Genomic DNA, 26,795 nt, shown 5'->3' on the forward strand with positions numbered 1-26,795 from the left:
GCTCTACACCTCTATGATGATAAACTCCACACCTCTGGAGCACTAAAGGTTCAAGGCTTAAAAAAATCCACAAAAGGCTGAGTGTGTAGATTAGGATCGGTATTCACGTTCACATCACACTATGCTACCTAAAGGAATAGACTGACACCGCCACTCCCAGCTGGGCTGTCTCGCGCCTACTCTGCTGCCCTTTGCGACAAACCCAAATGCGTTACAAATCCCCAATGGGGTTGCCTTGCACCAGGATGTTTTTCCAATTAAAATTAAGCCAGGAGCCATCGGCAACAAACCTCTGGTTAGTACGAGGCGATCTCTCCCATGACTGTTTGAAAGTGGTAGTGCTGTGCACAGAGTTCAATAAAAGAACTATACACGAGTATTTAAATTACAACTCAGTAGCACCATAACTATCGCTCCTGCATAATACTATGTCTCAGCTATTGGCTGATCCTAATACAATAATCAGTAGTAATATTAAAATAAATTCCTCTTTGTATTTGATACTCTCAAAGTAATACACGCGTCTATGAAAATCAAAATTAAAAACTTAAATTATCCTGCAGACGCCCGAGGGTGAGAACAGAACGGTCGAGCGCTTCGAGAAAGAGGCTCCCTAAAGAAACGTGTTTGGAGCTGGCATGAGTCAGTCCCTTCCTTCTTCCTGGAAACAAGCATCCTAGGTCGCAGTGTACTTTGATCATGAAAGGAGGACTTAGTTTATGTGCCGATGGTACCACGATGGGTCCCATGTTCTGGGAACAGGTAGCAGAGATCTTCTGAATCCACCTGGCTAGATATGGGGAGGCGCCATGCCTTCAGGTGTCAATGAGCAGGCTCAGTGCGGAGCGGATTTTGCAGGCAACCCATCGCCTGAGGGGACAAAAGTATTGATAATGGAACTGCTCGAACTCGGGGGTCTGGCGAATATCACGGAAAAAGGCAATGTCAAGGTCAGACTCGGTAAGGACGATCAGGAGGAGGAGCAAGACAAAGAGGAGTCCCACTGTCACAAGGAGCAAACGGAGGACACTTAAAACAAACTTATTCACCTGTTCCGCCTGAGTCCCGGCACTGCCCCCCAGGCCCTGACACAGCGCCCTCAACTCCCCGCCCAGCGCCTCCACCTCGGCCGCGCTGGGCATGCTGGCCTCCGACTCCTTCTCCTCCTCGATGCTGCAGGGCGCCCCATTGATCTGCCGCGACAGCAGCATTAGTTCCAGGCTGTGCTCGGCCACCGGCGTGGGCAGCACGCTGTCCGCAGGGCTGTAGTTCTCGTCCGCGATCACCGCCACCCGCTCACTGCTCTCGGCGCGGCTGCTGCGCCCGCGCGGCATGAAGGCGTCGCCGTGCGAGGATGAGCGCACCGGCGTGGAGTGCGCGCTGTCCCGTAGGGACTCCAGGCCTGGTGAGGACAGAGACACAGGGTGAGTGGGCAGGTAGACAAGGCACCCGCGGGCTGGGCTGGACTCGGACAAGTGCATCGCAGCAGGGGCTCTGCAAACAATGAACAAGCAGCAGGATGCGTGCCGTGGAAAGGGAGTCGGTGTGCACACGGGAAATGGTGCAGAGGCACCCAGCGACAGCAGCGGTGGGAGCTGAAGCACACAAAACCAGCCACCCCTGGGAGATGCAAGGGATGCTTCCTCCCCCACCCCACTCCCAAGTCTGTGCAAAGCTGTGCCCAAGCCCCCAAGACCCTTCTGTGGTGCACCCACAGCCCCTCTGGAAAGTAGCGGTGCAAAGCAGGGAGACAAAGCAGGGCTGGGAAGGGCAGCACCTGGACCCCCTGAGCCTCCCTGGCAGGAAAAGCAGCAACCACCAAAGTCTTGAGCTGAAGTCACAGCACTGAGACGTCTCCACATGCAGGGATCCGCTGTCAGGAGGGTGCCCTAGCCCGAGCATGGGGTCTGGGCAACCCTAGCTCACAGGGAGGAGAATAGGATGGGATTCAACGCTGACAAGTGCAAGGTGCTGCACCTGGGGGGAAAGAACCAGCACCATATGGACAGGCTGGGGAACTCCCTTCTCCTCAGCGCAGAGGCAGAAAAGGATCTTGGAGTCGTCATTGATGCCACGATGAACATGGGCCGGCAGTGTGGGGACACGGTCAGGAAGGCCAACCGCACCTTGTCGTGCATCCACAGATGCATCTCGAGCAGGTCCAGAGAGGTGACCCTCCCCCTTTATGCGGCACTGGTCAGGCCGCAGCTGAAGTCCTGCGTCCAGTTCTGGGCACCGCGCTTCAGGAGGGATGTGGACACCATGGAGAGGGGCCAGAGGAGACCACTCACGTGATCAGGGGACAGCAGGGCAGGCCCTACGAGGAGAGGCGATGGGACCTGAACCTGTTCAGCCTCCACAAGAGAAGGCTGAGGGGGGATCTAATGGCCTGTTATAAACTAGTCAGAGGGGACCAGCAGGCATTAGGGGAGTCCCTGTTCCCCCGAGCACTGCCAGGAGTGACCAGGAATAACGGTCACAAGCTGGCAGAGGGTAGATTTAGGCTAGATATCAGGAGGCGCGACTTCACGGTCAGGGCGGCTAGGATCTGGGACCAACTTCCAAGAGAAGTGGTGCTGGCTCCTACCCTGGGGGATTTTAAGGAGGTTAGATGAACACCTTGCTGGGGTCGTTTGACCCCCGTACTCTTTCCTGCCATGGCAGGGGGTCGGACTAGATGATCTGCTCAGGTCCCTTCTGATCCAACCAACTATGAAACTATGAAACATCCTGCCCTGCCCTCCTCCTCCTTCCTGCCTCACAGCCCTTCCTAAAGCTAAGAGGATCGTTCTGCACAGGCTTCGTGCAGGCAGCCCTGGACTATTGCTGAGTCCCTGCCACAGGCACAAAGCCCGGTGGTCCAGAGGGGCTCTGACCTTGCAGCAATGGGGACAGCTCCCCGAGGGACGATCCCCACACTCAGAGCGCCCCAAGGCCAGGCGCTGAGCAGTGCACAAAGAGCAGGGAGCCTCCTCTCAGAGTCCCTGGCTGAGCTGCACGTAGTCCACAACTCCTGCTCCCCACCACCGTGCTTGTTTTTCCGCTGAGTGCTCGAGGCCAAAGAAAACCACGTAACCTGGGCCCATTTCAGGAGACCTTTCTTGTTCCCTCCTGGCGTGCCCTTCAGCCCACCCCCAAGGCCTGGCACTGCAGGAGGCACACGCACATGGCCCCTGTTTCTCGCTGGCATATGCTTGTCCCAGTCGTGTGTCACTGCTGGAGTGTGCTTCCAGCGCAAGGGCGTCATTTCACCAGCGAGGCCCGCACCTCTCCCCTGGCAAGGCCTGAATACTGGTCTCAAAGCTTCTCCTTGGCATGAAAAGGAAACAAAAAGCAGCATCTTTATTCTAGGTGGCTACCGTAACTCCTTCAGGGCTCTTGTCTGGGGAGGAGGGGAAGGAGAACAGAGGAAATTTTGCATGCGACAAAATTAGGGATTTGCAGTCAGCAAAATTAGACCGAAGCAAAAAGCATTTGGATAACCAATGACCAGAATAGCTGCAAGAGTGACTCCCCCAAAGCAAAATGTTGAGGTCCCGTGGGAGAAAGAGGCCCTTCAAAGTAGCTGTTTAACCTGTTCATGCCTACTAGTGTCCAGGCTGCAGCTTTCCCCTGGAATAGAAGCGTCCTTGCTACAGGAGCGAGTCCTGTGCATGGACCAGGAGCAAAGAGAAAAGCCAGCTAAACTCAGTTGTTTGCTCCATGCTGTGTTAGTCACTAGAAATATATACAAATCCCCAAGGAAGTTTTTGCACATAATTCCAGTGACTAACACAGCATGGAGCAAACAACTGACTAATGACAGGCGCCAGCCCCGAGTCGGAGCATGCTGCCATGGAGGTGTACTTCTGTCTGCGGAGATGACACCTCTTTACACCTGTAGATCTGGGCTGCAGAGCGTGCTTGCAAAGCCTCCCTTTCAGCAGCTGCCCATGTTAACCACCTTCTCACGTGCCAGAGAAAGGGCTCGGTTCCAACCTGATGCAAAGGCTTGAGATGAAAGTACTTGTGTGTGTGTACTTGGACGCACATGCATCATTGCAATTCTTACAATCATTCACAGCATTTGCAAAATGGACAAGGCCAGTAACCGCTGAGCTGAGCCACTCATCTGCGCTGGATGGAGCCACCATCACCCTCAGAACTGTGGCTTTGTCAGCTAAGGCTTCAGAAAGGGCTCAGCTCACGCATGAAGAGGAGGGACAACGCATGAAGAAGGAATCATAGATAATGAGGGTTGGAAGAGACCTCAGGAGGGCACATCTAGTCCCACCCCTGCTCCAAGCAGGACCAGCCCCAACTACATCATCCCAGCCAAGGCTTTGTCTAGCCAGGTTTTAAACACCTCCAAGAACGGAGACGCCACCACCTCTCTGGGGAGCCTGTACCAGTGCTTCACCACCCTCCTGGTGAGAAAGTTTTCCCTAATATCCAACCTCAACTTCCCTTGCTGCAGCCTGAGCCCATTGCTCCTTGTCCTGTCATCTGCCCCCCCTGAGAACAGTCCAGCTCCATCCTCTTGCAGCCCCCCGGCAGGGAGGTGAAGGCTGCTAGTCAACCCCCCTCAGTCGTCTCTGCTTGCTGAAGGACGTGTCGCAGATGGAGGGAGTCTGTTTGCTGCAGCTGTTCCACAGCTAACGCCTCTTGCAATACAGACAGTGGCTGCATCGCACCAGGTAGCAAAGTCACGGCTGGCTCAGAGTTGATTCGACTCTGAGACAAGCTATGAGTAACTCTCCCAGCTCCCCGCACCCGTGCCATGGGCTGTTTCTAAACTGCCCTGGGGCAAGCTTGCTGATGGCAAAGGAGCCTTTCCAGCTTTACCCCGATGGTCTTGTCCATTTTCCACATGCTCCCAGGGTTCACTCCAGGCCGCTGCTATGCTGTTGGCCATCCTGTTTCTGCATCTGTCTTCAGTAAACCATCAGCAGCACACTTACAGGCTTGCATTATGCCAGCTTTGACAGCTTCCACCAGCAGCGGGTTTAACGGCATCTCAACTATGCTATTGTTGTACAAAGACAATCTTCAGTGCTGAACCAGCTACACCAGCTCATTGCCAGCCCAGAACAAGTGCCAGGAGAAATGCTTTTGCCTGGAGCACTGCAGCGATACAGTTATGCTGTTATTTTATGTCCTCCTTGCACAACTGCCATGGGGCTGCGCTGGGAGTTTTCTAAGCAAGCACTTCATTAAGTTCATTATTAATCCCAACACTACACTCGCTGCCCCTAAGGAGGAAGCGGACACAGATGTTTTGCAGTTGCTTAGCCACAGACATCGCGCAGGGGTTGCCAACAGAAAACTAAGTGCCCAGGTGCAAGGATGCTGGTGCAAGGATGCGTGGTGGTGGTGCGGTAGGACTTGGACTGGGCTGTGCCGTTGCTCCTGCTGGGCCCAAAGCTGGAGCTGCCTGCCCAGAGGGTCTTGCCCTCTGCTCAGGGTCTGACTGATGCCAGATTTGGGGTCAGGAAGGAATTTTACCCCATGGTCAGACTGGTATGGACTGCGCGGGAGTCTGCCTTCCTCTGCAGCGGGGGCACGGCCGTCTATCTGGGATCTCGAGCGTCTGTTCACATTTCACAGAAGCGGGACACTAGCTGCCGTGGTTCCCTGCTTTACCAGGTTCAGTGTTAGGTGTGTGGCGTGTCAGGGTTGAGGGGAGTCTTGTGTCGAGTTTGGATGATGGTTTGCACAGGGCAGGGGCTGGACTAGCTGTGACCTCCCCCGGGCCCTCCCAGCCCCACGTCTCTATACTTGTATAAGGTGCATCCCCCTCTGCCCCCGTCTTCAGGATGAGCAGAGGCAGGTTGTGCCAGCCTGACCCCCTGGTTTCCAGTAACGAGGAGGCAGCTGTGTGCCCAGAGGAACCGGCTGTAGCGTGCCCCTGTGGGCTTCTGCAAAGCTGATGCTGCTGGCTTGGCTCACAGGGCAGACGGGCCCAACCCCGGGCAGAGCTGTGTTCCTCCTGCTGCCCCTGGGTAGGACTGAGCTCATGCACCGGGAGAAAAGAGGGTCCCCAGGTTGCTACTGCATGCACACGTTCGCTCCCCGGAGCAGAAAGGGCTCGCTGCAGCAGTGGCGTATGAGGTGCTTGAATTCAAAGGCAAATGCCCGGGGGCTCACACCAGGCCTCCACCCGCCGTCCTCAGCAAGCACCAGCGGACTGAGTCAGGAAGCATCTGGTGCAGCAAAACTGCAGGGGCCCGTCTGCTACGCGGTGCTGTCCTTCCTGCTCCCCACGGGCTGCTCCAGCGCGTGGTTTATCATAGGGCCTGTCCCTCCGATTCAGACATCCCGTATGCCTAGGACAGGCAGCGCGTGCATGACCCGCATGTGCCCACCTCCCCAGGGCTGGGGCAATGCACCCTGCCAGGCTTCATGTCGGGGCAGAGCGGGTGAGACCTAGGAGAAAGGGATCTAGGCTGCAGGGAGGAAGGGTGGACTGTGATGGGACCCAGCCTGGCACCGGGTCGGAGACGCTGATCTCTGGGATGAGACCGGAGCAGGGGCTTGAGCTGGCCGCGGGGTGACCGTGTGTTTGAAGCTAGAGACATCTCCTAGGGGGTCCCAGCACCTCTGGGCAGAGCAAGGCGTGGTCACAAACCAGGTGACGGAGGAAGCAGGACATGTTCCACGCGACCGGTCCCTGCAGTCAAGGGCCCAGGTACCTCCACGCCCGCGCTCTTGCACCGTCCCTGCGGGGAGCAGCCGGAGCTCTTGGGTGATGGCACAGAAAGGCAGGCTGTGCACGCGGACCACGGCTCGTCCCCAGCACGCCTGCGGGCTTCTCCGCTGCTCACGTGGAAGCGGTGTGGGAGGGAAGCCCTGCTGAGGCCGGTCATTTCACGTGAAAGCCACGAGGGCATCCCAGCACCGGGGGTAGCTGTTCTTGCCCCAGCAGCATCTCCACCCTCAGCGGTCACTACGCCTTTGCCAGGAAAGGGCTGGGGGCCACGCGAGCGCACACCGGGCCTGCCCGGCTCCTGGCTGTGCACTGTGATTTTTTGCTGCCCATCACAGCGGTGTCTGGGCCCCTGCGGGTGCCTCCCTAGGGAAGCACCAGCCTTACCCCACAGGCTCCTTGCACCCAGCCATGCTCCGCTGAACCCGCTGCCCTGCTCCCTCGGTGGTGGGAAAAGCCGTATCCCGACTCACTCCCCGTGGCACAGACTGGGTGGCTGGTTACCTGGTGCAAGCTGGTCGCGAGGCTCCCGTGATGCGGTCTGCTGAGAAGAGGGGCAGGGCGCCGGGGCTCGGCCCAGCAGCCGGGGCCCCAGGCTCAGCACCCACACCCACACGTCCCAGCAGCAGTGGTTGATCAGGCGCAGGTGGACGCCGACTTTGGTCCTGCTCTGGACCAGACACGTCACCATGGTGCTGGGAAGAGCCGGCGCCGGCAGCCGCGCGGGGACCAGGCACCGGGGCACTGCCCAGGGAAGGGCTGCACCGGCTCCCCGCAGGGCCGCGTGACACCAAGGAGCCAGAGCTATTTCGGGGTGAGCTGCGGGCCGGGGAGTGCTGATGTGCGAGTGAGGAAAAGCAGCTGCGAGGGCAGGGGAGGGCAGATGGAGGGCGTTAAGTATTGCTTTTTAACACCCGGATGGTTTTGCAGCCGGCCGAGCCAGAGCCTGACACCGGTGTCCGGTCTGTGGTGTTATGCGTTAGCCCGGCTCTGCACGACTCCGCTTTGCTGGGCTACGACACCCTGCTCCCCCCACCAACATCATTTAGCTCAGCCTTCGCTGGAAGCCTTACTCTGCTGTAGTCCCGAAGCAGCAAAACCGGCTGGTCAGAGCTGCTAAACACCTCATTAAAAACCTTACGGCACAAGCTCTCGCCAATCCCTCCAGCTCCTCCTCCAGGTGAAGGTGCCGCTGCAGCAGTCTCAATTGCTCCAGTGCCATAAAGTCTATTTTGAATAGACTTTTTTTGACACTGGTCCTTCCCATGAGATCGGACCAGCTCATGCCGTCCCCAAATCCTAGCCTGTGGACATGCAGCGTGGAGAGGAACAGGGCCTTGAGCTTTCCCGGGGAAGGAGCAGTCTGCACATGCACCGCTAGCAGGCAAGCCACAAGCCCCTGATTTCCTGAAGGGCTGAGCCCAGCTGGCAATGCCCTGCACTGGGCAGCTGCAGGAGGGGACAGGCAGCCCCATGCCCAACAGCAGCACAGGCGCAGCCCTCTCCAGCCACCCCAGCCTGAGCCCCCGGCGGCCCCGTCTCACCTTCCATGATGGAGATGTGCACGGCTCTCCGGCGGGTCCTGGGCACGCTGCTCAGCCGCGGCCCGTGCGTGATCGAGGGGCAGCTGCGGCTAGGGACCAAGCCTGCCCTGTGGACACAGAGAAGGGAGGAGTGCTGAAGCCCGCGGGGCAGGCCGGGCTGTCTGCACCGGGTGCACGCACAGCCATTGCCTCCCTTTGGGAAGGGTGTTGGTTTCTTTCACCCCTGCTCACAGCTTCCTGCAATGCAGCCAGACTCATACAGAGCACACGTCTCTGCTGGAAACGCACACACACGTGGCCATGCCGGTCTGTGCTCAGGAGCAGAGCACAGTGGGCACGTGGCATGGGCCAGTGGGGCTGGGATGCTGCCAAGGCCAGGGGCCCGTGGCAGCACAGCTCCTGGACTTGCTGCCCCTTCGGCTATCTGCAGGGCTGCAAATCCCTGGCCGGCACGCAGGCATCGTGGCTGCATGCATGCTCATGTCCTGCCAGAGGCACGAAGGGCTGGGCTCAGCAAGTGCCGGGGAGCTCTGCTGACCAATGCAGGGCGGCAGTGGATCAGGTACCCGGGCAGACCCCAGCACGAGGCACAGACAGCATGTACTGCCATGCCCATCTCAGGGGCATGGGGAAAAGGCAACCTGGGGGTGCCTGGCACTGCACACAGCAGCCGCCTGCGAAGGGAGGACAGCAAAGGAGGGTCCAGTCCTTACATGGAACGGAGCGGAGACAAGGCTCCCAAGCCACCAGGCTCAGGGAGGGCCCAGCATGGAGGCCTTAGCTGCAGGCTGGTGCCATTCAAGGGGCTCTGCAGCCCCTGCATGAGTGCAACTGCCCAGGGCAAGGGGACACAGCACCTGCTATGGGGACCGGGCCTGAAACGCGGGGCTTGGAGATGAGCCATCAGGAGACACCAGTACAGACCCTGAGGCTGAAGGGACTGGGGACGCTGGATCTCCATGGCTTCGAGCGCCCTCGGCACCTGACCCACATCTCCAAGGTCATGTAACATGGCTGTGCGGTGCAATACAAGGTGCGTGCCAGGAGCTCTGCACAAATAAATGCTTGGGAAAAGCCGCCCCAGCACACGCAGGTGCACCGGGAATAACAGCACTGAAGAGCCAGGGCTTCCCCCAGGCCCAGCCAGGCCTACCAAGCCTGGAGAACAGCCCTGCTACCTTCTGCTGACAAACCCGTGCTGGTTTCTGACATCTATACATGCCTCTTTTAAGTAGGCTTAGCCTAAAAGCACCATTTTTAAGGTGCATTAAGGGCGCATGTCTACACGTGCACACCCTTAATGCACCTTTAAAATGGTGATTTAAGGCTATGTGAGCCTAAATTTGACACCTGCATAAAGCAGGTGTCAAATTTAGGGGGAAATAGCTAAGTCGCATTAGCGCACATGTAGACACACTAATGTGCATTAACAGTGTCCTGCATTAACATGCCGCCCTACATTGGTTAATACACATTAGCATGTCTGTACGTGCGCTAATGAGACTTAGCTATTCACGCCTAAGTTTAATGCGCCTTAATGCGCATTAGCACATCCACATGTAGGCGTGCACTTAAATCACCCTAAGGAGCCTTAAGCAAAGGCACCTTAAGTTTAGGCTTGCGTAAATATACATGTTGACATGGCCAGTGTTACAGGCTGAAGTATGGGGCCGTTCTGCGTTGCATGGCCACGGACCCAGACTGCAAGCCTGCAGCTGCTTAAAAGAGCCCTCCAGGCTGGGCGCAATGCCAGGACCAGGGTAGAGGGATCGAGGCACTTGACACCCGGGGGGGGGCACGCTGGGCTGCATGGCACCAGCTGGCACTTACCGGTGTATTTCTGGCGGCTCCCGCTTGATCTTGGCGCTCGACTCCATGACCTCTTTGGCGACGCGGCCACTGCAAGTGGTTTGAGAACGGAAACGGGCAAGAGCTGAAAGCTACCAGGCCACCCCTGGGATCCCCCCAGGCTTGGAGAGCTCTGTGCCCACCCCCTGGACTGGGCCCTGCAGCTGGACAGGAGGGAGAGGCGAAGGGTGGGGGATGCAGACAGGCCAGGGGCAGGGATGCTGTGGGGTTTAGGAGGGAGACGGGCAGCCCCTGGGGGTGCAGCACAGGAATCTGGGAGCCCGTGGAGGGGTGACTTGGCCTCCTGGACAGGTTGCGCTACATGCCAGGGGACTGCCAGGAAAGGCTGGGACTCGATGCAGCCAGGGAACTGCTACCTCTGCCACCCCGGGAGGGTCTGAGAAGAGCCAGTAACTGCTACTTACTGTCAGTATTTACCTGTATCGGAACCGGCTTCCTTTGAAGAACAAGTTGCTGCTGGAGACCGTGCGGACCTGGCTCGACTTCTCCAACCTGCAACGACAGCGAGCGCGTGGCGAACCCTCCGCGGCAGGACGGGCCGTCGGGGTGCCCCGGCTGCACCTGGCTCCCAACCCTGCGCGGTGCCGAGCGGCCGCCTGGGGCCGAGCACTGCCTGAGAACGGGGGAGCGGTGCACACTGTGTGCGGGGCGAGGGAGCCCTATTGACACAGCCCGTGGTCCCCAAACCCACGTTCAAGCTCATGTGCACAGACACTTCGATGCCTCCCAGAAATATCAGCACAAGACGAACAGCTTTTCCCTTCCTCCGGGGGAGAGACTGGGACCTTCCCTGACCAGCTCCACCATGACCTGGGCTCTCCTTGGATCCCTCCCATCCGCCCTGCTTCAGCCCCGGGTCCGATCCAGAGGTGCAAGGCAGCATCCCATCGCCAGGACCCGGCCGCAACAAGCTGGCCCACGTCTGCGGGCTGCCTTCAAGCCCGGCCCGGTCACAATCGCTGCGTGCGAATGGCTGCACTCATGGCAGGAAGCTCACTGAGCTGCTTGCCGTAAGCAGACCGGCCCCATGTGCAAAGTACTTATTATGTCATAAAAATAACTACCCAGCTGCAAAAAAGAGCCAACCAGCTATAACGGTGGGACAGGTCCATGGCTGGTGTGTGTCTAGCTGTAATATGAATGTTTGGCCAGGCCGCGAGACACGGAAAGGCCTGCTCCGCGCTGGAACGGCAGTGTCGCCGCGAGGCAGCCCTCCATTGGTAATCCTCGCTTCCCAGGAGCATCGAACCCCTCTCCCCACTTAGGCCACAGCCTGCTTGACTGGGTGCCTTCTCCGCTGGTCATTCCCCGGCTTCATTCATCACCAAGAACGACCCTGTGGTTTCCCTCCACATTAACGCAATGAGAAACGAAACCTGCTGCTTGCAGCGGCGGATTGCGGCATTCCCGGAGAGGATGCACCGCGCGCTTTACCCGGCCTCTGGCTGATGACAAGCAGCTCGTTTCGGCAGTCTCTTTTTAAGAAGAAGAGCAGGCAGCGTGAGGATGCCCAAGTGAAGCGTGCGGCCCAAGGCCTCCCTGCATTGCAGGTTGGCGCTTTCTTTCCCTTTTGCCGTCAGACCAATTCGGTGCATGAGGAAAGGGACCAAAGGCTGGGCCACTTCTGACAGCAGCCCGGTCCTGCACAGCCGCAGCGGTGCCTGCTCCTCCTTCTCCAGCTCCTTTCTCTCGTGCGTGCCTGTCCCTGGGGAAGCTTCCTGGAGATGACTGGCTTCTCTCCAGCAAGCCCTGCTCAGCCTGCCCCTGCAAGGAGACATCCTTGGGGCGATGTGTTGCCCACCCTGAAGAGACACCTGAGTCCGGAAAACCATGTGAAGAAGGGAGCGCAGGGGAACAGCCTCGGGCCACAGGATCCCGTTCTCATTTCACAGCCTGGGGTCCTAGATTCCTGCTCTAAGCCTCTGCCAGGGACCTGTTCTGCCAGCAAAAGCTGGTCCTGGCCAGCTGTCAGTGCAGGGCTCATCCCAGGGTAAAGGACTTGAACCCTGCCTTGCCCCCGTCAGGTAAATCCTTGCAGTCCGGTTTGTAGATGGGGCATGTTAAGTGACTTGCCTGCAGCCACATAGGAAGTCTGTAGCGGAGATGAATCCCCTGGTCTCCGAAGCAGCCCCAACCCCCTGGAGCATCCTTTCTCCACCTCCAGCAGGCGAGGGGCACGGTGCCAGGCTGCTGTCACTGGCAGGCTTCTGTTTGAGCTGCGTTTGCAGTGGGAGGCCCCCAAATTTTCACAGGTACAAGGGTACCTTTTCTACACCATGACCTGGGACAAATCAGCCAGCTGAGGCAAAGGCTTGTTAGCTCAGACTCATATAAGCGCTGCGTCCGGGGCACTGCGCACAGGTCTGGCACATGGCAGGGACCTGGCCTGCGCATTGCAAAGAGCACTGTAGCTGGCCGCCCTGCCAAGGGGTTCAGTGCTGCTTGCCTACAGCAGCCCCGAACACGTGACTCGTGGACCTGTGAGATCATCGGCCTGAAGGCTGCCAAGGGAGATAGGCTTGCTATTTCCCCACTTGCTCGCACAGGAAGCGTGAGCGGTGGGAGGGGAGGAGAGATGCATTTTCTGTACTCTGGAATCGTTCTCGTAGCGAGGCGCCAGGCACGGACACCTCGGTTAGAGTCCAGCCTCTTTCATGCTCATGTCTCACTTCAGAGCCCGCTAACATCGTCCACGAGCTCCTCGCTGGTGTGCAAGCAGGTTGGGAGCACCGTATTGCTGGGTGGCCTGAGAAGTCGGGAATTAACGGCTGGGGGGAGAGAATTGCACAAAGTCCTCCGGAGGCATCTTACCACTTGCTCCAGCCAGCGCCGTCAGGCCGGTGCCAAGCACTCTGGGAAATCCCTCCGTGACATGTCAGAGCGGCTTGACCAGCGGCCACATCCCTGGGTCTCAGAGGCGGGTGGCCAGCCTTGGGTTGACAGTGTAGCAAGTGCTGTGTTCACACAAAGCCAAGCCCCGTCACACGCTCAAGTGTGAGCTGCTTTCCTGAGAAAGGCAGCGAGTGCACAACACGCTGGTGCACGCTGGATGCCACAGACAGGATTCGTGCCAGCGGCACTAACAGCTTGCACAAGTAGGTGTAGAGATTGCAGGGCTCGGTGCAGAGGGATGCAAGTTGTCACCATGAGCAGGGAGGAGCTGGGGGCGCTGGGCATGGGAAAGGCTGCCAGCTCTAGGATGCACCACCCTGACAGATGCAGACTCGCCAAGGGCTCCTCTCCTGCAGGCCCTCTGCAGCGGGAGGGTTGTGACCTGGGGGGCGAGCGCAGAAGAAGCGAGCCAGAATCGGGACCTGATCCTGCGCGGCCTTCATTTTAGTCTCCTGTTGTGGCTGGGGGGTGCTGCCCACAGGAAAACACCCGGTACCAAGAGACACTGCCCTGCTCCCAGTCCCGGCACTTACTTGTAAAAGGCTTGATTCTCTATGCCACACTTCCAGAGGTGCTTGCAGGCTTCTGGTGTCGGAGCAAAGTAGGTGAGAATAATTTTCTTTTCCTACAAAAATTGCACATGGAAACAACTGAGTGTGATGGGAAGGGGCTGTGCTGCAGGGCAGCTAAGGGGAAGCTACATGTTACATTTACACCATACTTAAAATGTGAGCGTCTACACGTTAACATTCGTTAACTCATGCTATGTGCCCTCTGAGCATCTCAAAGTTATGCTGCTTCAGGTGAGGGGTAACTCTGGGCTGCGCTACCCAGCTCATTTTAGGGCAACTTTGGTCTGTGCCACAGAGATAAAATGAGCCATGTGTAGTCCTCCAGCATCCCAAGATGCACCACTCCCAGCTCCCCCACCCAATCCAGAGCAGGGATACAGCCCAGGTATCCTGGCTCCAGCCCTGCCAGCACATCTTCCCTGCAGTCACTGGCAGAGCTAGCTGGAGGAAAGTAAGCATGTGCATGTTCACCCATGCTGTGGGCACGTGCCTGGCTGCCGTGGACATGCCTTGAGCTTAGCAGCAGGCATCAGCCAAGGAGCTGCATGCAGCTGTGCTACCCAAGACAGCGCCCAACTTCCCAGCCTCTGAAGCAGAGATGAACGCGGCGAGTGGTGAGCCCCAGAACACGGAGAAAATCCACTCACCTCTTTCTGACTTACGTATAAATAGAAGGTCTTCCCCTCAAACTTCAGTTTGGTCACCTCGTTCCTACAACCGCAAAGCACTCGTGTCACCGCCGTGCTGCTGACATCCTGTCGCAGACCACCGCTAATGCAGAGCCCGCACCCCCCACCTCCCTGGGCTATGCACAATTAAAGCCCGACCGTTGGCATGAAACTTGACTCAATAAGAACGCCTATTTTAAGGGCAGTCAGCAGAACAGTCCCAACTCCACGTTTTTTCAGTTCAGCGCGCGTGTAACGTGGTGATAGGTGGACTCCTGGCTCAGATACAGTGGCTGGAGGAGGGGGCACATCTCGGGATGGGACGTGCTTCTCAGCGGGGTGCTCGAGGAGTCGCTGGAGGACTCTGCGTATAACAGATGTGCACCGTCTGGATGAAACTATCAAAGGTGAGGCACCACACTTAGCTGATGAGGCCAAAATTGAAGAGACAGCAAAGAATGAAGAACGATGCAACCAGATCTGGAGGGTTGTGGGGGGAGGGAGATCTTTCAGGTGACTGTGCCAATACATGGACGATGCCATTAAATGCAGACAGATGTAAAAAAATAATAAGTCCGGGGGGCCACAAACCAAAGAGAGAGAGAACAGATTACAAGGAACAGCCATGCAGCGTACTGACCAGGAAAGGGGTTTAAGGGGTATTGTAGAAAAATCCTTGGAGACATCAGCCCAGTGTGTGGCTGCAGTAAAAAAGGCAAACAGGATACTGGGGTACATCAACACCGGGACAGAATACAAAGCAAGAGAAGTGACACGGTAACTCTACATTGCACCAGTTAGACCATCGCTGTGGCTGCGTGACATCCCCTGGCCAATGGCCCTGGAGTGGGGACCGCCGGGAGTGCCCTGAGGCCAGGGACGGGCTGCCCCTTGCTCTAGGTCTAACTGGCCATGGCTCTCACCCACTGTAGCAGATCCTGGGTGTCTCCATGCAGCAGGCAGGGGTTCACATGCACACGTTACCACTTCTGCTTGTTCACGTGTATTCAGTGTGTGCCACATGCCCACCACATGACAGCTGAGGTGCCCATGGGCTCCATGCATGTGACACGTGGCCAGGGGCCAGGCACCATGCACCCTCTGCAGCAGCAGACCGGGCCTGGTGGGTGCGCTGGGGCTGCAGGCCTGAGGACCCTTGGGCACACACAGGGACCTGGGATTGGGCTGCATGCAGCCGTGTGTGTGCAGCAGCATACGGCGTTGCCGAGACAGAAAGCATGCAGGCCCCTGTGAGCATCACCCCTTCCTGGGACCCGTGAAGCACCACCGAGCACACGCTGGGCATGGACCCACTCCCGCGGCCGGGGTCTGGGGAGCCCGGGATAAGGACCGGGCTGTGCTCTCCAAAGGACGATGTTGGCTAGAAGCCCTCATTTGGAAACAGCTGTCAGCAGCAAGGGACAAAAATGCACGCAGCAATTCCAGGCTTTAAGGACAGTCATCAGGGCTAAAACAATGAAGCCTCTATTCACCCAGGGGGCAGACAAAGGCAGGATGACCTGCGGCTGCACGGAGGTCGGACTGCAGCCTTAGCCCCTGAATCCTGGGAAACCCCTGGTCACCCTGTCCCCTCTCTGCTGCTGTGTGACCAGGACGCTGGGCAGGATGGACCGAGGGTCTGACCCAGAAATGGCAGCTCTTATGCTCTCATGTAACCCCCCAAGGTTAAACCTATACAGGCAAAGCCCATCCGGACGGGGGTGGGTGCCACGTGGAGCCAATGCAGGTTTAAATAGAGTTGGGGGAGCGGACATAGCTGTGCCTGTCCATGCTGCCTTTAAACCTTGCTAATGCCTGACTGTGCAAACCGATGCTTGAAATGAAGGCAGTAAATGAGGCTTGAGCTAGGAGGCAGAAACCTCCCTGCCCCAGAGAGGAGACGGCCCAAAGAGGACTGGCAGATGAGCAACCTCTGCCAAAGCCGGTCAACTCCAAGGCCCATCCTCTGGCCCCATGTGCCCTTCCTACTGGGCACCACTGGCAGCTCCTCCAGGGAGGAGGGCACTGGCCTTCCCATGTGGGACGGTGGAGGGAGACAAGGGCCATTGTGGGGGGAAGAAGCCAAACCCAAGCCTGAGCCCAGCCCAGGGACCTTTCAGTTGCACCCAGCAACAGACCTCCTAGCTTGGGACCAGTCCCTCCCAGCAGCTTCCTAGAGCCGACCCCCGGGGCATTGCCTTGGCTCTGCAAGGGAGGCTGGCTCCAGCAGTAAGGGGGTCTAGGGCAGGCCTCTGCCAGGAGGCAAACGCTGCCATGTGCAGAATAAATGTGCGGTAGCACGGACTGCGTGCAGGGGGGTGGAAAGCAGACACTTGTACCCAGCCCTGGTTGCACCCCCTCCCCCCCATGCACAGTAGTGACCACATGGGTCCCAAAGCCGTGCCTCCAAGGGACAGGGGGTGCCAGTGGCTGACGTCTGCATGGAGACATGTTTAAGTGCCTGCGGCGAGCAATGGCTGTGGGAACAGGAGACGCATGGGACGAGAGCCGACGAGGCGGGGGCACACCCAGGGACGAGACAGATGACACCGGGATGGGTGGCAAAGGAGGACAGCGAGGGTGAGAGACATGGGAAGGGCTCTGCCTTGCCAACTGGCCCCCCACCTGAGACTCTGCCTCCAGGTGGGGACAAGGCATCCAGGCAGCAAGGGCGCCTATTGTTACCGGGGCTTGTGACCATCCAGAACTAACACGCACCACCTCCCTCCCCTGCTAATGATCCCACAGGGACCTGGAGGCCTCCTGGGGCACTTGTACACACCACGCATTTAATCCTCATTAACTGATGTGGAGGGAGCCATTGCAACAGGCGTGGGGTCCCTCTGCTCTGACTCTGTGCTATAACCGGGACCTGTGCAAAGCCCAGGCAGTTGGATCGCAGAGCAGGTCCGCACTCCAGGGGCACAGGATGTGCTGCCTCCCCTGGGTTAGGCAAAGGGACTTTTTCCTCCCTGGTGGAGTTTATCACCCTTGGAGCAAGACCGAGACACATGCTTGCAAGGACCTCGCTCCCCTCCAGGCCCACCCGTGGGTGCAGCCACACCAAAGCCCGGTGATAGCAGCCCGGGGGCATCTTGCGTGGGGAGGTGCTCAGGTAGCACCTGAGCTATTCCTAACAGGAGGCCGCTACACCCAGCACATTTCTTAGGCGTGCCATCGGTGAGCAAGCGAGTGGTTCTTGACACAAGCAGCTGAAACAAATAAGAAACACTAAAAACATGTGTGGAAACGGGGGGGAGGGGGGGAACAGGGACGCGGGACTCACCATTTGATGAAGTGAACTCTTTTGTTTCCCTGCAGAACAACAAAACCAAAGGGAGTGAAGGCCAAAAATGCCGCGTTTCCCGACACATCCTGCAACACAACAACATCTGCTCATCAAAATGCTGCAGCACCAGCAACGGTTACAAGTCAAAACAGCATTTAGTTCTGAATAAGGTGGCATTAATGAACCTCCCGGCCTAATTCTGCTGAGAGAACAGGTCTCCACGGCTTTATTTCGACCGTGACATTCAGCCTGTCTGCAGGAGGCTTCAGGTGCTAATAAAAAAAACCCGCAGAAGGAGCTACTCTAGCAGAATCCATGAGCAGAGAAAGCAATGCAGCTCCCCTGCCCACGATGCTATTGATTTACGGGGAAGGCCACAAACAATGAACATCGCCCTTGAATCCTCATCGCCAGTTCTTTCACTAATAATTCAACTCGGACTCTGTGAAAAAAACCATCTGACTTGTGGCTTTCTGGACTGCGTTTGCAGCTGGCCAGTCATTAGAGCCATGTCCCGTGCAGGTCAGTAGTTTAATTTAATCACAACAGCCAGGCTGCGGTGAAGCCGCCATGGATTGTATTGTTAAATGTGCAAAGAAAAAGAGAAAGCAGGTGCCCACTTTTTGAGGCGCTGTGGAGCACGGGGGGTTGCTCTATAGTTCAGACCGAAGTTCACTTCCCTTTACAAAGTGGATTTTCAGTGTGCTGTGAGGACAGATTTACTGCATAGATTTAGAGTAGGCAGCAGCAGTGCCAAGGGCCCAGAGGAAGGGAGGGAAATCCCAAGTGACATGCAGCCCCGTGCACCAAGCAGGTGCCCTCTGATCATGACTTCAGCTCCTGCCTGAACCCTAAGGACCCCAGCCCCTCTTCTATGCGGGGAGAAACTCTCCCCTGACGCACCTTCAGGAAAGCCCTGATGCAACCCGGTGCACTCTGGAGACAAGTGAGCTTTGAAGCAGTTAGTTAATTAAATAACAAGCAGATCACTCCTCTGCCCAGCAACACATAATTATCTCTGAAGGCAGCCAGGGGAAAGGTAAGGCCTTCTGCTCAGCCATCCGGAGCTGCAAGGCGCAGCTCCTAAATCAGGGCCCCTGCCCCCGCACCACCCATCAAGACCAAATCAGCTATGGAGGTGGCTGGAGGGTGATGTGTGATTTCTGAAGGTAGGTGCTTCCACGCCGGTGAGCACTACTGGGAGGTAGTAGCCCTGGGACTCCCCCAAAACCACCCCAGTGCCATATTTAAATGCACAGAAAAGGCCACGGATCTGCCCTGCCCGGTCTTGCCCCCTGTACTCCTCGGGGCATTGTCACCCCTAGGACTAAGCTACTGCTCTGCCTCCCAGCCCGTTCCTAGCAGACACGTGGCCCACTGCTCGCTCAATGAGCCCTTGCAGCCAGTGCCATTGCAGCCGTGTCGTTCAGCCAGCCCCGGCGCCTGCCTTGGCTGTATCACGCTGAAGGTCGCGGAGGACGTCTTTTGGAGGTCCGTTCTCACCGGGCCCTGCTGCGCTGGATGCCAGGACGGTCCTCGCACTGGCTCTGTGCAAGGCCGGGGGACGGCGGTGTTTCTCCTGCCCCCCAGCCAGCACATCCCGGGGTAAATGCACCAGAGTCATGTGACACATGGAGCAGGCGGCTCTCAGCAGTTGGTTCTCGCAGCCAGAATGCTACTGCCCCGTGATGGCCCTGCTTTATTGCTCCAGACAAGCTTGATTCTGTCTTTGCTCTTCTGACCCTGCGTCCAGATGCCAGACTAGTGCTGTGGCAGGAAGTTTTCTCTTTTCATCAACCCGTTCAAGTGACAGGCTCCTGGAGAGGGTTCACTATTTTTACCGAGGGAGTTTGTGGCCCTACAGACTCTTCCATGCAAGGAAACAGAGGCTGCAAGCCCCACACCTGTGGGGATTTCTGAATAAATCAGCATGCCTTCTTCATGGACAATACACGTGGTCAGCAGACGTCCGCTCTTCTCTGCCCTCCTGTCTTCTGGGAGCTGGTCCTCTGCAGACAGCATGGCCCGAGTCAGTTGTCCAGGTGGAGACCAGCCAGGTTGCAATGGTGCAATACAGACTCCCTTCAGCTCCAAACCACGCTGTGCCTGAGAGCAAGTACCATCAAAATTGAGAAGGTCTCCAGCCCTAACGTGGGATCTGCAGCCACCAGGAGGAATCCCTGACAAGGGAAGAGGCACCGATCCTTGCTTTCCCTGCTTGTTTCCACCACCCCAGCGCAAAAATACAGTTTCCGTCCTCATGTTCCAGCTTTGCAGGGCAGAGAGAAAGTTACCCAAAATACAGGCATCAAAGCTGTGTGGGAGCTCAATCCCCTGATCACATCTCAGAACATGAATTCCCTACATATTGGTTTTAAATCCAGATCAGATCAAAACTCATGTCAGTCCCTAGAGGGTGAATGGCCAACAGGAAAAGGAGTTCAGGACTCAATTCCACCTCCTGCACAAAGCAAGCCTTAAATCCTCAAACGAATCATGTCTGAGATGCAACAGCCGCGGCCTGAGGAAGAAGAGAGATTTCCATACATCTCCACAGTGACCGGCCGTCTTTGTGAGCAGAGAAAGCACTGCTGCAAAGCACATGTGTCTTGCACAGGCCAAGCCATGAGCACCTGCTGCAGCTAGACATTTGGAGGTGCAAAGACAGTTTGCACCAGCTTTTACTTTCTGATCCAGGGGCTGCGAATCACTTCTCCCGGCTGCTTGCTCTGCATTGGCCTGGCTGCCTGCTGTCACCCAAGGACCATTTTGGCAGCCACAGAGTGACGTGATGGGAGTTAGGGATGTCAATCTGTGACTGCTGTGATGAAGAAGAGAAGGGAACAGCGGTGGTCAGGGACTCCCAGGACTTGGCGGGGAGAAGAGAGAGAAGACTGGCTTCCTTGACAAGGAGGCAGAGCACAGCAGAGAATGAGAGCAGTCGGCAACTCTGGAGAAGTGCAAATGAACTCAGAAAACAAGACGTAGGGAATTGCCCAAAGTTGCTGCAAGAATGAGCTGGAAAGATCCCAGAGCCAAAGGGATTTGGATCCACTGGAGATCTGAGCTGAAGACAACAAAAGGAAAGTGAACCAAGACCAGTGCAAGGTGCTAAAGTTAGTCCCAAGTCAGTCTCCACATATGGTGTTACTGCGCAGTAAGGCATCTACACGTGCGTTACTACGCAGTAACTAATCGGGTATAAATTTGATAGCTGCATGATGCTTGCTTTCCTCCAGCTAGCTCAGCCAGTGACTGCAAGGGAGATGTGCTGTGGGGGCTGTCACCCAGATCCTTCCCCTGAAGAAGTACTTGGGTCTCAGGCATGTTTGCCCTGTGCTGCTGCATCTTCAGGGCTATTGCAACTCTACTGCCTAGATTTGGGCCAGTGCTTCTCAACCAGGGCGCCTTGAGGTCCTGCATGATGCAGGTATCAAATTTAAGCCCAAGCTGGCCTAAGTCACCATAGTTACTGTGCAGTATGGGTGTGCATGTGTAGACGTAAGCCTGTACTGCACCGTAATTTAGGTTACTGCACAGTAAATGTGCACGTGTAGATGCACCTACTGGCTTGGATATCACACAGATGATTCAGAAACAACAGAAAAATACCCTGTGGTTCCTCTTGTTAGGTATCTGAGATACCTTCAGGGGGAGAAATTAGCTACCCAGGCCATAACGGTTCTCAAAAACTGTCAAATACAAACTTGATGCATGAAGGATACAACCAGGGCAAATACAACACAAGCCAGCACTAATCAACGTGTCCTAAACGTGCACATCTACAACCGCAACCCTCCCACCCCCCAGAGCATGGCATATTGGGCTGTAAATACAAAAAATCCACATTTTTTATTATGTTGTAATTCAGTATCATTTCAGGGCCTGAATGACTTAGAAGCCTAAGTACCATCCATTTTTACTGGTATTTAGGCTCCTTAGTCACTGAAGCCCTTAAAACAATGTCCTTTCCCTTCCCTCCTTTGTTCAGTGCCCAAAGTATTCTGGCCAGGTAGGAAGGGAGCTGGGGAAAATGTCCTACAAAAGGCATTTTTTTGCTAACAAACCCATTCAGAAGCAAGCCAACAAAAATTACGATGAAACCACGGAAAATGGAAGCGAAGCGTCTAAGCCACATTAACAGAAATTAAATGTAGCATTGTCGAAAAACTGCATTCAATATTAACTGCGCCATCTGTGATTTAGCACGGCTCTGACGGGAGAAGCATCTCAGGGCAGCTCAGGACGACAAATGCTTTTGCTCAGCACAGTCCCATTTTACTGTGGCTCTGATTCACGTGGAGCGTTTAATACAGCAATATACATTCAGGGAAGAAGAAGGTATCAGCCGCGTGGAATATTCCTTCCAGACGTATTTATTGCGCCGAACCAAGGCAGGATTCATGGGTCACTGGGAACTGAGCTGGGTCACAAAGATTATTTTATTTTCTTGGATTATCATTTTGCAGGAGAGAGATTATTTTCACAGCTGGGCTCTTTCATATTTCATCCCTGCCACCCCCGACTTCTACAGATAATGAAAAAGGAAACTTCAGAAAGGCAGCTTAGCTGACCGTTTGCGGGGACCTGTCTGCCTCTTAAATAGATCCCCCAATGAATGTTTCACACTTTTCCGTGGGGCTTGGTAAAAATGAAGTGATTTATGTTTTAAAGTCGACTTTTCTTCTATCGTCATCTATCGACTCCTGGATTTAACCGAAGCACACATATGGAGAAGTGAATTTCCCTCTTGATTCAATCACTCAGCCAAAGTGCTCACAAACAGGTCACTTTGCATGTGAAGCTGTGTGCTAGCCCAGCCCTCTCTTGCACACACCACATGTGTCCACACGCACGTGCACACAAAGTGAAGAATGCCGTGCGAAGAGAGTGGCTGTACTCCACGGAGACCTTTCCACGGGAAAATCTCAATCCGCCATTGGAGCATAAAGCCCCAGAGCTCCTCGCTGCTGCAACCCTCCACTCATAAAACCAGCCTGACTTGTGCTACGCACCCTGGCAACCAGTTACACTCCGCAACAGGCTCCGAGACCCGTGCATGCACGTGTGCACACATGCGCTCACACACACTCTCGCAATGCTCTCCCCCGCCGTTATTATTACTGCTGTTATTTAGATTTGCAACCTGCCCTGCCTAGAAAGCCTCAGACCGGCTTCTAATAAAAGACAAACCACCCCCAAGATACGAAGCAACAATAGGTTCCCCAAGCAACCCCCCAAATGTGAACCCACAGCCTGCTCTCTCCTGCTTCCCTGCCTGTCACTCGAGAGAACAAACCCTCAGGCCCCTCCTGACCCTTTAAGGGACCAAAGGTGCAAAATAAACTGCTAATGAAATACAGCATCACGGCCTCACGGCGCATCTGCCCTGCGGGAATGGGAAGCTCTGGGCTCCGATGCTGCACAGGGGAAGGGTGCGTGGAAGTCCAGCCGGCCATGTCCTGAGCAGGAGGGACTAGATGGCATCTGCAGGTCCTTTCCAGACTGATTTCCTCTTATTCAAAATGTCAGAGGGTCAGAACGGGTTTACTAAACTGTGCAATGGGTCCAGTCACTGCACCATGCAATGGGCATGCACCAGATTGTGCAATGGGCCCAGTCACCAGACCGTGCAATGGGTCTGGTCACTGCACCATGCAATGGGCATGTGCCAGATTGTGCAATGGGTCCAGTCACCAGACCGTGCAATGGGCCTGGTCAAAGTTTGCTATAAACCTTGTACCTCAAAGCACAGCTCTCCTGAGGATACCACAAAGAGAAGTGGTGTTCCCAGCTAGAGAGAGAGGCAGTGGGCGGGGGCGGAGAAGGGAAGGACACATCAGTGTCTTGGAAGGAGGACTCCTAGAGAGATGGAGCCATGCAAGAGAGAGCACCCTGCCTCTCCCCTTCCCTCGTGAAGCCTCAGGGCAGAGGCCAAGACCGAAGGCGCCAGGTGGACGGATGCCAGGTTGGAGGGGACATGGCAGCCAGGCTGTGGAGAGCAATGAGAGGAGGCAAAGCAAGTGAGAACGGGGCAGGGTCTTGCTTCTGGAAGGGAAATCCAGAATGAAGGTCCCCAACGGAGATAGGTTAAGACCCAGATAAAGGGACACGGGCTGCCCCAGAGCCCCGGGATCCCCGGCCGCACTGACTCCAAGCCAGGCTGGCAAGGACGGCGAGCGAGCAGGCAGGGAAGGTTCAGGACCCTCCCGTGTGCCCCCTCCCCGGGTCCCACCGGGACTTCCCTGATGTCACAGCGTCTCTGCAAAGCCGCTCAGGTTTGATGAATTTGCAAACCTCCAGTGGGAAAACATTTGAATAGGATGTCTCCCCGGAGCTCCACGCATCCTATCCATCACTCGCAGAACGATGTCTCGCCGGGCTGATAAACTGGAGGTAGTTGTTAACCCAAGGGAAAAAAAACAGCTCTTCTCGCTTCGAAATAAAGGGATGATTTTCTCACGGTAAAAGGGAAAGCATCCTTCCTCCACGGCTGACGCGCCATCCATCAACCCGCTCTGGCTGTCTCGCAAAGCAAACCCGAACCTGCACAAGCTGGCTGCCGGGAGCCTCATCATTGCTTGCAGATAATACAAGCGTGTCTTCTCCTTCCGTCGGCAGCTGTTCAGACTGCGTGGCAGTGGAAATACCAGTCTGCTCCCATTTAATTGTATCCGAATGATCCCCGGCTCTTGCTGCTCCTGGGGCAGCTTGCTCCAGATTCTCCCTGCCTGGCAGGAGTCTGGAAGCTAAGGGCGGTAATCTTTATTTATTACACTTTATTGGTCTTGCTGTTTCCATCTCCCCAAGCAGGAAAATTTGTATGGATGTTGGCCAGGACATTACCCACGTGAACTCTATTTAGCTAACAAAATACAACAGCAACTCTCTTAATGCCTGCTCTCTCCTTGCATGCTGGTGGCCCGCAGGAAGGCGTCTTGAACACTCCCCGAAGTTCGGCATCCAGCGATCAGGGTCATGGACTTCAACAGGCTCCCCGTGGTGGCTGCAGCCCCCGTGATGAGACTTGGGGGCAGAAGAGGGGAGGACGCCCCTGGAAAGGGCATGGAAGACCGAGGGCGAGGGAAGTCGGAGAGGTCAAGTGTCATGGGGAAGCGCCAGGGCTGATCCGTGTCCGGCTAGGTCAACACCAGAGTTTGGCAAACTAAGAAAACTGAACCAACAAAGCAACCTGTTCCCCCTGCCCCTGCACCGTCCACCCCCTGCTCTGGTCTCTCTCCGTACAAGCACTAGTGGCTTCACAAATCCAAAACAGAGCTCAAAAAACAAAGGACTGAGCCAGCAGCTGGGGCTGGTGGCTCCTCGCACGCGCAAACATGTGTGCAAACCGTCCCAAGGCTGGGGAAATTCCCTTGCAGAATCCCAGATGGCCACAGAGTCAAGACTTGCTTCATTAAAAGATGCTCAGCCTGCTTTACGCGCCCCATCCATGTCCATACAGTGCTCTCATAAGTGAGGATGTGACAGCCCCATGCAATGACTTACAGTTTCCCGGTCAATCAAAAGCATTTTGGGAAAAAAACTAGGGAAGGATGGGCACTCAGCCCTGTCTCGGGATGATTAATGCCTGTCGGGCTCTCCGCTGACCTTGTCGGCACCTCCCAAATATGCATTGCTGCAGAAGGTGATTGCACACAGTCTTTATACGTGCCTTCACTTCAATGGACTCTCCTCTCATTGCCTTCAAGCTTCCTGCGGCTGAATTGCAGAACGGTTTCCCAGAAAAACTTATATCGCTATTTATAATCCAAGCCAAGGGGCTGCTCCTCAGGTGCACACCGTGTGGAGCACATCCTCACCGGGCCTACACGCGCCACCCAGTACGACGGGGCAGCGGATGACAAGTGACTGCCCTTGGACCCAATCAACGTGACCTGCTTTGTGACTTGCTGGAAACCTGATGCCAGAATAGGTTTCGGGGAAGGCCTTACCTTGCACGGGTGCGGGTCAACCCCGTAGGTCTCCAGCGTCTGGGCTTTTCGCAAGAAGTTTAACTCTGAAGTAGCTGGCGTCTGACCGCTGCAAGAAAGGAAAAGGCTGTGAGCGTCTCCATCAGCAGTGCCATGCATCCACTCGGGCAGATTTCTTTGACGGTGATTAGCACCGTCAATTAGGATCTTATGTCTGCCGGAAAAGAGGGTTTAGCAACATGGCAGAGGAACGGGAGAAAGGGGCACCTGCCAGATTCAGGGCTGACCTGAATATACGCAGCTCGGGCTGGGGACGGCTCTGCGCACAGCATCCCATTTTATGGGTTTCGCGCATCTTTAAATCATATCACATCAAAGGACAAAGCCTGCAACCATGTGCCCAATGGCTTAAAAACAAGTACACAACTCGCTCCTAGGAAAACGGGACATCTGCTGAAAGCAGCAACAATTCATTATCTCCGGACCCTGGCCTGTCCAAGCCTCCCCGCAGGAGTGCTGGACGATGAGCGTTGCTATCTCAGTTTCACAGAGCCCTCGGTCCTGGATCCTCATCTCCCCAGGGAGCTCGCAAGCTGCATCGCCTGGCTCACCTTCGCATGGCTTTCCGCACAGGCTGCACGCTGAACGGACAGGGGGGCTGCCACGTGTCGTGAACGAGGATACAGCTTGTATAATGGCCCTGCCATACTACAATTAGGATATCTTTCTCTTCTAGGGCGCCTCTCATCTCACACCAGGATGGGAAAAGCAGTCAATCCAGGGTGGCATGTGATGGCAGACTATATTTACCCAGGGAGAAACCCGCTTACTGCCGCTGCCCAGTTGGAGAGCGTCCTGGATGTTTAATCAAGGCTTAAATTGGGTTGACTTGGAGACTCAGCAAAAACCAGAAGCTGCTCCAGGACTGGCCGATAGCCAGCAAGGAGATATTAATATTGCATTTGCACCAGCTGCCCGAGCCCCACGTCTCTGCTGCAAACTAATGACATCCCACCATTGGGAAATGATATCCCCAGCCCTCCACTGAGACCCCTCTAAGCCTGGCTTTTAATGACTACAAAATGCCAGGACCTCATTTTTAAATCTCATCTTAAAGACGGCAGAAGGATAAGAAAATAAGCTGGATCAATAAGACTGGGGGTTTTATTTATTTTTTTCTGATTACCCACCTATCGAAGCACTTTTTGGTAGTTTTTCTTGAGAAGTTTGTAAATCTCTACTTTCTTCCTTTTAAATGTGAAAAATGCTACCAACAGCACTTGCCCCCGTGCTCCGGATCTAGCGGGTGCACCACGGCACTGAGACGCTCACCTCGTTACACAGA

The 26,795-nt window shown here is 55.8% G+C and overlaps 1 protein-coding gene across 8 annotated transcripts in view; it reads right to left on the reverse strand.

Annotated features, from left to right (window-relative positions):
• The window catches only part of FRMD5 (FERM domain containing 5), a 317,562-nt gene that overhangs the window by 5,563 nt on the left and 285,204 nt on the right, over positions 1-26,795 (reverse strand). For 2 of the 8 annotated variants that reach the window (XM_019503880.1, XM_019503876.1), the window contains 9 exons: positions 25,472-25,559; positions 17,517-17,605; positions 14,210-14,273; positions 13,524-13,615; positions 10,516-10,590; positions 10,060-10,128; positions 8,230-8,336; positions 1,050-1,402; positions 129-870 (listed from right to left, as the gene is read on the reverse strand). In XM_019503880.1, the coding sequence (XP_019359425.1) occupies positions 823-870; positions 1,050-1,402; positions 8,230-8,336; positions 10,060-10,128; positions 10,516-10,590; positions 13,524-13,615; positions 14,210-14,273; positions 17,517-17,605; positions 25,472-25,559 (985 nt within the window). In that variant the 3' untranslated portion in view covers positions 129-822. Of the gene's footprint in view, positions 1-9; positions 1,403-8,229; positions 8,337-10,059; positions 10,129-10,515; positions 10,591-13,523; positions 13,616-14,209; positions 14,274-17,516; positions 17,606-25,471; positions 25,560-26,795 lie in introns of all 8 variants that reach the window. The other 6 variants (XM_019503878.1, XM_019503879.1, XM_019503877.1 and 3 more) reach the window with 5 other exon arrangements.

This window comes from Gavialis gangeticus, unplaced genomic scaffold, assembly GCF_001723915.1.
Source record: "Gavialis gangeticus isolate Ggan-Ray unplaced genomic scaffold, GavGan_comp1, whole genome shotgun sequence".
NCBI classification, from domain to species: domain Eukaryota; kingdom Metazoa; phylum Chordata; order Crocodylia; family Gavialidae; genus Gavialis; species Gavialis gangeticus.